This window comes from Salvia hispanica, chromosome 2, assembly GCF_023119035.1.
Source record: "Salvia hispanica cultivar TCC Black 2014 chromosome 2, UniMelb_Shisp_WGS_1.0, whole genome shotgun sequence".
NCBI classification, from domain to species: domain Eukaryota; kingdom Viridiplantae; phylum Streptophyta; class Magnoliopsida; order Lamiales; family Lamiaceae; genus Salvia; species Salvia hispanica.
The window spans coordinates 1,964,681-1,975,309 of record NC_062966.1 but is presented as its reverse complement, the minus strand read 5'-3'; the positions used below and the strand labels follow the sequence as shown (position 1 = coordinate 1,975,309).

Below are 10,629 nucleotides of genomic sequence, written 5' to 3'. Positions count from 1 at the left end.
TTTTCTTTCCGCGCCATCTTCTTCTTCGATTTCTTCGGCGGCGGCCGCACCGGGGCGGAGGTTGCCCGCAACTAGGCTCCATATCCTCAACCCAATACTCCTCGGTGCCGAAGAACGGATCGAACTCGGAGTCGGAGACGAAAGTGGATCCCACAGATCCAGGCGTCTCAACCCGGTAGTCTTCGTGGCCGGGCCACCGGGCGCCGCGGCCGCCGCTTCCTCCTCCAAACATCGGCATATCGTCGTCGACATTATTCGGGCTCGGGTATTGACTCGGATCCATTGTTGGAAGTGTGGATATTGAGAGAATATAGAAGAGAAAGTGAAAGGTTTGGTGTGTGAAAAGTGAAGAAAATGGAGTATTTATAGTGGTTTAAATTAGGGTTAAATAATTATAAATAAAAAAAAAGGCTCGGGCTCGGGCTCCGGCGCGGCTCTGCACTGGGCGCCCGAGCTCACACCCGATCGGTCGGGCTCGGGATCGGGCGCGCCCGACTGCTGCAATGGATGCCCGACCGCGCCCGAGCCCGATCTCGGCCGATCGGGCGCGCAATCGGGCATCCACTGTGAATGCTCTAAGAGCATAAACTTAAGTTGGTTAGATTTAGTAATTAATCGAAATTCATTTAATTCTAACGCGACATACTGAATTAGGTAATTAATGCAGGCCAAAATTTGTGTGCATCTAAATGTGCGAAGTATCATTTTAATAAAATTGAATTATTATTCACTAATTATTACTTAATTAGGATTTATTAATCACATTAAAAAATTCATGTGAAAGCGATATTTGAGTCTTTGTTGACTACTACTCCATTTTAACTGAATGATAGGAATTGAAGGAAGAAAATAATTCCAAAGTAGTGGCCCAAGTGGCATGAACTATTTTGTAAATACAAAATAAATAAGACTATTTTATGGAGTAATTATCAAATTCTAGTTACAAATTTCATTTTACATCATTTAGCTACCTGACACTAAAAATTAAGCATGAAACCCAATTACTGCGAATACCACCATTCTATACCTGCAATCATGTTGCTATGATCTTGTGTAGAGAAACACTATTTTCAATCATCTTCATTATTTTATTAGTCCAATTCACGTATTGCATGATACACAACGCTCCGTGTCATGTGACAAATATTGATTGTACACGTAGCTCCTTTTCCAATCCAAATATTGATGTTTAGAGAGAGTTCAAAATAAGCTGTATGAAAAATCTAAGAACTTAATATAAGTTCTGGAAAATTGTAGTACAGCATTTGTAAGATAACTCTAGAAGATTGGGTCTACATATTACTAATAATAAAGAACTCTAGAAAAAAAATGATGGATTCGTCCATTAACTATGGATTATTATAAATAGCACCAGATATTTAATATCCAAATCAGTTGAAATAAAGTTTTTTCTTCCTACAAAAACTATCACGTCTTCTTAGTACAACATTTAATCCACATAACTTGAGTTTACACGGTATCTCACTTGAGTCACTCTTCTATCTACTCACAAACTAAACCTTTCGGTTTGTTGGAAAATTATTTTAAAAGATAAATACTTAATAACTAATTAAACACATTCAACTTTCCGAAAAGATGTTCCAATGTTCATCCATTTTAGAAATGTGACGCCATTGGCACACAACTATCCTTTTGCAGCCGAGCTTTTTGGATGGGATAGTGACGGAGGAGGTTCAAGTTAGGGAAGGGTGCTATTTTGACGATCCAAGAAATTAATTAATTAACGTTTTCTTAAAATATACTCATGTGTTAGCTTTATTGAACTTAGAGTATATTGTTACCGTTCAATCCCAATATTAATTAATTATTCTTGGTGATAACGGTGATGTGCAGAATTGGGTGAATAGAATTGGAGTAAACATATTACCACGGTGGTGAGTATATTACTGGCTAACTTGGTCAATTTGTAAATATTGTGCACGAAATAATAACAAAAAAGATTAAAAAAAATTGAAATCCCTAATTCTGATATATTCACATGTCACAATCCCATATTCCTAAGGGTCAGTGAAGTTAATCCGAAAGACCTGCGAATGGTCCCATTTTTGAATTTAATCCCGCATTCTGAAAAACCCTCTAATGGTCCCTTTTTAAAAATCTCTCCAGTTCTTGTTAGGGACAATTTTATATTTTTTGATAAAACCATAAAAAAATTAAAGAGTTGGTTCAACCAGTCACTGGTTTCAATCGAACCTGCCAAGTTACCCGGTCCAAAACAGCCCGACTATCTACTGGTTTAACAGCACAAACCGGACCGGACAAGGCACCGGTTCGTGGCTGAACCGGTCAGACCGGCTGATTCGGTTTTTAAAGCAACAACATCATAAAAATCAAAAGGTCTAACTTCAACTACGGCCAATTGATTTTTGTAAGTAAAATATTGATTTGATTTTGTTTTAAGAAATTGTCGAACTGCTAATTTCTGAATCATAATTGGCAAAACTGTGAAAAAACCGGCAATGTTGAATTAGAACCGGAACCGGCTAAGCCTTGTTGGGTCAGTTATAGTTCCACCAATCTGAAACTGGATTTGGATGTTTTTTTTACCATGGGCTTCATATTAAGCTTAGAACTTTGTCCTTTTTTGGTTAGAGAGATTCATACATCTCTATTTTACCCATTTGTGTCGTTATTTAAGTGCATCATTTACAATTCATCTACTATAGATGGTTTATTATTTACTCCCTCTGTCTTACAATAGTTGAGCCGTATTTTTCTTCTGGTTGCCTCACTATAATTGAATCATTTCATTTTTTTTAATAAATTCAAACTATAAATCCATTTTATTTGGTCATGGCTTCTACGTTATTCTTTCTTTCAATTTAATTTATAAAATATCATTTTCTAAATCATGTATAAAAAAAATGCCTAGTAGCCCGACAGGAGTATAAACTTCATCAAAGCAATTCTAGTAAACAATTCTAGTGCACCTATTTTATTTTCTTTCAACTTAATTCATAAAATATTATTTCTTAAATCATGTGACAAAAGAAATGTCTAGTGGGATGGAGGGAGTAACAACTCCATCAAGCACTTACAATTGGAGCAAGTTGTAGTGGAATAGTTTGAGTGCACTTGCTAGATATATCTGGTAAGTGCATTGAAACTATACATCACGTCAAACGGTTTATAGAATCAAGATTCAAAAAACAAACAAACAAACTCATGTTTGTACTACATTGGAGCAAGAGCAACCATATCCCAGATACAATTCAACAAGGCCCGGGCTATCGAGTCATGGCTCTACCGACCTGACGCACTTAGGGTGCACCTCGTAGCCACACTCAATGCACTGGTATGCCCACCCGAACCCTTGCTCGTCGCAGTCACAACATATGAAAGGGCCGCCTCCTGTCCCTTCCGACACCAGCAACAGCTCGTGACAGTGGCCTGAGTGGCGCTCTGATTCCGGAAGATTCATGGACTCTTCATCAACTTGCCTCTTCAACACCTCTATCCTGGCTTCCGTAAACGGATACGCCTTTTCTTGGTACAGGTTGATGAGGCTCCTTCCTCGCTTCGTCACTGTTTTCCCATCCGGCCCCAATATGACAAGGCTTGGAATCCCTTCCACGTCGAAGTATTTTGCAAGAGACTTGATGTTTGGATGACCATAAGACATGGCCATCCATGGCATGGTATTAAAATACGAATCGAACGCAGATTGGTCATGATCACTCGACAAGTAAACTATCTCAAAGTCGTGGCTGCTGTTCGTGGTGACCTCCTCGTTGATCTTTCGGTAGATGGAGGCTAACTTTGGCGTAAATTTTGCTCCCGGGATGCACCACTGCGCTGAGAAGTAGAGTCCGATTGTCTTCCCAATCAACGATGCAACAGGCACCTGAGGAAGTAAATCAAACAATCTGATACAGACTAGATAGGAGAATTCATCCCAAAAGACTAGTCTGTTAGGAGAAAGAGTCCATTTAGCCTATATACCCCACACCAGTTGTTCTCACAACCGATGTGGGAATTGAGCCCGTAACACAATCACAATCTTTTATACACTCTTTACAACATATAATAAACAGAGTTACCATCACAATTTTAACTAATTGTGTTTGAAGATTATAGGCTGACATTTGAATTTGCAAGTAGTACCTGTTTTGATGTGGTATGACTCAAGATATAATCTGTGTCATGGTTAGAGAGTAAACGTTCAAGTGTCTGATTCTCGCGCTTTTCCGTTTCCTCGTGCAGCAGCTCCTCCGCCCTCAGTTTGCTAAACGGATAAGCCTGCACGCCATGGCGATAGATGAGATCGACCCCATTAAGAATTGTGAAATCTTGTCGGCCGTAGGCGGGTTGTAAGATGATCAAGCTTGGGATGTCCTCAATGCCGAACCTTGTGTTCAAAGATCTCTTTGTCTCCAAGCCGGAAAATGGAATGGCGAGCCATGGCATCAGAGCACGGTGCTCATCAAAAGCGGGTGCGTCTTCATCACACGACACGAACACTACCTCAAAGCCAGGACCGCGGTCCTTGAGCTGCTCGTAAGCATTGGCGAGTAATGGGGTGAAGTTGCGGCAAGGTTGATACCAGTTTGCAGAGAAGTAAATGCCTATGGTTTTGCCTTCTAGATAAGAGATATTTACCTGCCTCACCAATGGCTGTAATCAGACTTTAAATACTTGACCAAATAATAGTACTCACTTCGTCCCAACTAAGTTGAGTTAACTTTTGAACACGAAGATTAAGAAATTTTGTTGAAAAGTATTACGAAAGTAAAGTAGGTGATGGAACAAAGTATGAGTGATTAGATATTTTATTTTTGTAAAAAAAGGATTCAACTTAGCTGTGATATAAAAAACACGACTCAACTTAGTTGGGACAGAGGGATACTATTTTTTGTGATTTTTAACTTTTTAGTGAAGAACTTCCATGAAATCTTAAGTTACAAGAGAATTCCTTCCATTGGAATGTGAACATTTAGCGGTAGTTTAATAGAGAAAATAAATAACAAAACGTGATAAGAACACATACTTTAGGTCATTTTTATTTACGTAACTTCAAAATACAAGAATTATCTACTCTACCTAACTGCACCTTAATAGAAATTCCATAACATTGACCAAAATTAGTGCAATCACCTAATACATAAACATACCATATAGTCAAGAATGAAAAATTCACACACATACACACAAGTTCTAGTTAAAGAAGCTCCACATATCTAATACCTATCATCAAAGATTGAGAGATGGAAGAGGAGGAGAGATTACCCTTGTTCCAGTGGGGGAGAGTAAAAAGTCACGATCTTTGGAGGCCAAAAGAGAGAGCAGTTTTGAAGAACTCATTTCAATTTCAGCAATACCCTTGTTCTTGCTCTTCTCTTCTCTAATCTGAAAATATCTCTGTCTGCCCCACTAAGACCAAAGCAGAGTGTTTGTTCACTTTTTGTAATAAATGAAGGAACTACAAAAGAGTAGTCGTACTGTCATGGATTTGCTGGTTCACTAGAGAAGCAACACGCGGCATTAATGTGATGTGTGAAGTCATCAAAGCTCCCCTGCTTTTTATATTTTAATCAATTCAGGAAGTGGGAGTATAGTTTATAGTTTACCAGCTCTTTATTTATAATTATACTCTGTATAATTCATTTCTATTTTTTATATAGCTCGTTCGGTCATTATTATTCATTTATATCTCTAGCAATCTTCTGAAAACGTTGATGCCGAGAAACATTAAATACTTACTAACAATGACTTAGACACTTCCTCATTGAAATTTTAGTTTTGTTACTGGGTGGAATGTTTCCTATAGCGTGAATCTACCTTAATATGAGCCATTGTAAATGTTAGTATATTAATGTTAATAAAAGTAAATAAAATGGTTCATGAATCGGCGTTAGATTCGAGTAATTTCTATCAGGCTAGTCTTAGTTCCAACTTTCTTTGAACGGGAGGTGATGGTTTCAGTTTCGGAACTGCGAACACCTCTACCCCACATGCACACACTTATATAATTCAATTTTTTAGATTCTCGGCTATATAGATAAAATTTTATATAACACTTTCCTCGTCCAATGATATCATCCAATGATAGATGTCACACTTTTTCCTTTTTTTAGTTTGTCCCATAAAATATATCATATTTCCTTTTTTTATAAATCTCTCTCATAGGTTTGTGTTAAAATGACAACACCTCTTAAAGTAACATCATATCACCATTCCTAGCCAATCATTGTGAATGAATAATAAGCTTACATGTGGCAATCATAAAAAATGCTCAAGGATAAATTTTCAAGTACTGCAATATCCAATACGCTATACTATTGCAGTCTAGCATTTATAATATTACAGTCTAGCGTGGTGTCACAGTGTCACTTTAAGAGGTCTTGTCATTTTAACACATCCCCTTTCTTATATAAATATAAATATATTATTTTCTCTTTCACTTAACACATAAATTAATATTTATTTAATAATAGGATGGAGAAAAAACTATATTTAATAATAAGGGATAACTAAAAGGTATGTTAATTATTCAAACAAGGCATGAAAGCGATAGAAGATGAATATATGGGGAACTTGCGAAGCGGCGAAGCACCACGTATTTGCCCTGAAGAAAAAAAACATGGCTGAAAACATGATTGTTTTGTTTTAATATTCTAAAAAACCAATGCACATCAGCACATCTGTCATCTTCTTTGATCCTTCTAATTAAATTAGTAGTTTTCCACATTTTCTCAGCAGGCTTGGAAACTAATCAACTATTAATACTCCACTTTCTAAGATAGTGACTTGAACTCCCTTCGTTCCAATAGCAGTCTCAGTTGAGACTTGAATTCTGTATATATTTTAAGAAATATAACAAAATAATTAGTGTGAAAAAGAGAGTAGAACGTGAATATCATTTTTATATATTAGTTCTAGAGCACCGACAATAGTGTCGGCTATACAATTGAATTATGGAGATCATGTTGCCAATATTTGCATTATTTTGCATGAATTTTAATTGGCTCAATATTTAGACAAGCATGTAAAGCAAATAATTTTGAATTTTGACACGGCTTTGATTTAAATATTTAGATTATAAGTGTTTTTCCTTTTTTTTTTTGCAATTATTTAAGAAAGCAATAAAAAATACTCCCCTCCTCCTCCAAGAGAGTATGTATTTCCTTTTTCATCCGTCCCTAAAAAGTATCAACTTTCTAATTTTAAAAAATTTAAACAACATACTATCCCTACATATCATTTTATTTACAATCTGTATCATTACCATTAACACTTATGTCATTATAATAATGTGGACTTCACTCTCCACTAACATTATTTCCACTACCCTTTCTCTCTCTGTTACTTTTCCCCTTATTTATTAAAACATGTGCCGAAGTCAAAGTTCATATACTTTGAAGACAGAGAGTACAACAACCTCGTTCCAAAAATGAAAGATTTCGAAATGAATTTGGGGGAAGTATATGCGGATAACTAAACATTGTAATAAGAGATGTCAATTCAACCTGAAACCCGTGATTGGCTCGAATAGCCGGTAAAATAGCGGATTAAGGCTGTAATTTTATAATCCAAATATAAAACGGGTTAAACATGTTAGCCCGTAAGGGTTGGTTGGCGGGTTAAACTGGTTGGCCCGAAGGGGTTGCAATTTTTAAATAAAAAATATTACTCCCCCCGTCCCACAAGAATATGCACTATTTTCTTTTTAGTCCGTCTCACAAGAATATGCATTTTCTAATTTTGGTAACTATTTTCTCTCTATGAAGTGAAACTCATTCTCCACTACCAATACTTTAATTATATTTTCTCTCTACCTCTCGCTTACTTTATCTATTTTGCATTAAAATCCATGCCGAACCCAAAGTGCATATTCTTTTGGGATTGTGGGAGTAAAGTTTTACCGATATTTTGTATTTTTGAATTTCATGTGGCAAATCATTAGTCTTCCTCAACCTTTCAAGTTTTACATCGACTCATTATTTCATTGCTCCATCATCTGTCACTACTGTCTAACTACCATCAAAGCCAATCAAGACAAAATTAGGAATTAGCTCATCAAAATCATAATGTATTGATCACTTTAATGATGATTCATGTAATATATGATTTTCAATTTTCATAAGAATTAATTATGAACAATGCAATAATGATACGAACACAAGTTATAATAAAAATTGGTTGATTTATTTTTTATTTATCTTTGTTAATGTTATAGTTGATAGAGATGAAAGTTTTTTCTCCAACTATTATTGAGGATTCTTATGAAAATTTGAAGGTTTTATATTTACATTAATCTAAAATTTAAAATTATTTTAGAGAGAAACTTTTGATTACAAGAGATTATTTTCAAAAGATTTTAGGCTCGGATAGCTTGATGAGTTAGCCCGAAACCCAGTGGTTAAGGTTAAGGTTGAAAATTTATAACCCAAAAAATTCATAATTCAAATAGTTTGCTTCCAATTAGCTCGACAATCCGAGTAAGTTGGTCCGAATCCGAATGCGTTAATCGACATTCCTTAAGTGTAATGTTTTGATGCTAGTAAAAAAATAAAAAAATTCTGTGTCCAAAATTAGAGTTTAGGTAGAGGTTGTGATTTTATTGACATTAATTACCGATTTATTTAATTACGTGTATCAATTCCACTGTAAAGATAAACATACATCCACTGCACAATGCTAGTACATTGTGGTTCATTATGTGTGCGCTAAGCAATGAATCCACGTAACATATTTCAAATAATTAGTTTTCATCATCATTTGCTTTAGCGAAAATTGCAATTTAGATCATAAACCATTGTTCATTTAACAAAAATACCTTAATTTAAAAAATCATGTGGCCAAAGTATCTTAATTTAAAAAATCAACGTATTCATAAAAATCATACTTTTTTATTACTAACTATTTAGCGAATAGAGTATTTACAAATTTTATGAATCGCGTTTTAGTGAGCATAAAAAATGCTTATGCTCACTAATACCATTATTTAATAGAATAGTTTAGTGAGCAGATACCAACTCACTGAACAACTTTGCCATGTTTTAATAGTTTCAATAAAATAATATCCGGCACGAGTTTTAAAAAATATAATAAAAATAAATTGAAAAAATTGGTGATACGTAGTTCCTACTTTTATATAATTAGTTTTATACTCCCTCCGTCCCAGATTAAGAGTCACTTTTTGCCATAAAAGTATGGCCCAATTTAAGAGTCATTTTTAGAATTTTTCATATTTGGTTATACAATTTTACCCTATTTTTCATCAAAATTACATAAAAATGTCATTATCTACATTAAAATAAATCAAAACAAAAATCAAAAGTCAAAAGGGACCCACCTTCAACCAACTCCACCATCTCACTTCATTTATTACACACTCTACCATCTCATTTCATTTATTACACACTCCATCATGTCACTTCATTTATTACACACTTCAACTCTTTCTTAAAACCCGAGCCATAACAATAAGTGACTCCAAATATGGGACGGATTGAGTAATAAAATATGAGTATGAATAAGTTAGTGGAATGTAGAGTCCACTACCAAAAATGGTAAAAGTAAAAAGTGACAAATTTTTAGAGATGGACGAAAATAGAAATAGATGACAAATTTTCAGGGACGGATGTAGTAAAAACTATTTGAATGAATAAAAGTATCTTAAATACTAGTAATAATTACAATAAGGTATCTTTTGTTTTAATTAAAAGAAATAAATTTTGAGATCTTATTTTGCTGGAATGATATATACTATTGAATAATTAATTGAATATTATTAAGTTATGGAAATTAAATGAAATAAGTAGTGAATGCTTAGTTGTCTAGCATACGCCAAAATGTTGCTTGCTCATGTAATTTAGCATAACTTTTTTGTGCTAGTGAACTTTTGTCGAGTATACGCTGAAAAACGATTTTCTACCTGTGGGTTAATAATTTCATTAAAATACAAGGACTATTTGAAAAAATAAAAATAACTAAAGTATATGATTTATTGCTACAATAATGTACACAACTATTTAAACTCTTACCAAAAATATGCCGTAGTTTGATTTCTAGGTGTTGTTTCATGACGCTAAAAACTAGACTTTATTAAATATTCCATGCCATATAATAATACTTTGTACTAGTACTTAATTTTGACACTGGAGAGTAGAGACCAGTGAAATACGTCAGAAATTCACAGGCGGGAATGGAGCAAAAAAGTATTTTTTTTGTGAATTTTCGTAAGAAAGGTCAATTATATTTAAATTTTGGGCAAGACAAGTTGATTCATTATTTACACAATTACATAAAGGATGATAAATTGTGCAAGTTGGATCACTATTGGGTCAATATCACTATTGGGTCAATATGACGATAATGACTTAATAAGACTTAAATAAAACCCGACTTGTTAAAGGATGAGTTATTATTGGGTTAATTAAAAAACGACCCAACCAATAAGACATAACATGCACCTATCACGAATTTGTTAATGACTCGTTATAATATGGATTGACACAACGTAATGTTGATACAAATTTGATTTAAACGATTAAAATATGATAATATTACACAACAAAACATGATTTACATGCATTATTAAAATCTAACATTACACTATAAAAGCTGATTTTATAAACTCATTTTACACAATAAAATTTCAATTTA

The 10,629-nt window shown here is 34.4% G+C and overlaps 1 protein-coding gene across 2 annotated transcripts; it reads right to left on the bottom strand.

Annotated features, from left to right (window-relative positions):
* Positions 1-3,128: 3,128 nt before the first annotated feature.
* LOC125207691 (probable nucleoredoxin 2) lies at positions 3,129-5,386 on the bottom strand. 2 transcript variants are annotated; one of them, XM_048107141.1, is made up of 3 exons: positions 5,248-5,386; positions 4,126-4,635; positions 3,129-3,865 (listed from the first exon to the last, which is right to left on the bottom strand). In XM_048107141.1, the coding sequence occupies exons 1-3, from the start codon at positions 5,320-5,322 to the stop codon at positions 3,257-3,259; spliced, it is 1,194 nt and encodes a 397-aa protein (XP_047963098.1). In that variant the 5' UTR covers positions 5,323-5,386; the 3' UTR covers positions 3,129-3,256. The 2 variants fall into 2 exon arrangements, with proteins under 2 accessions (XP_047963098.1, XP_047963099.1); XM_048107142.1 differs by having other exon boundaries at positions 4,126-4,620.
* Positions 5,387-10,629: the final 5,243 nt, after the last annotated feature.

Coding starts and splice junctions, on each gene's coding strand:
- LOC125207691 (XM_048107141.1), bottom strand. CDS start 5,322: ATGAGTTCTTCAAAACTGCTCTCTCTTTTGGCCTCCAAAGATCGTGAC. Junction 4,636..5,247: donor TCTCCCCCACTGGAACAAGG/GTAATCTCTCCT, acceptor GTCTGATTACAG/CCATTGGTGAGGCAGGTAAA. Junction 3,866..4,125: donor GTCATACCACATCAAAACAG/GTACTACTTGCA, acceptor TTACTTCCTCAG/GTGCCTGTTGCATCGTTGAT.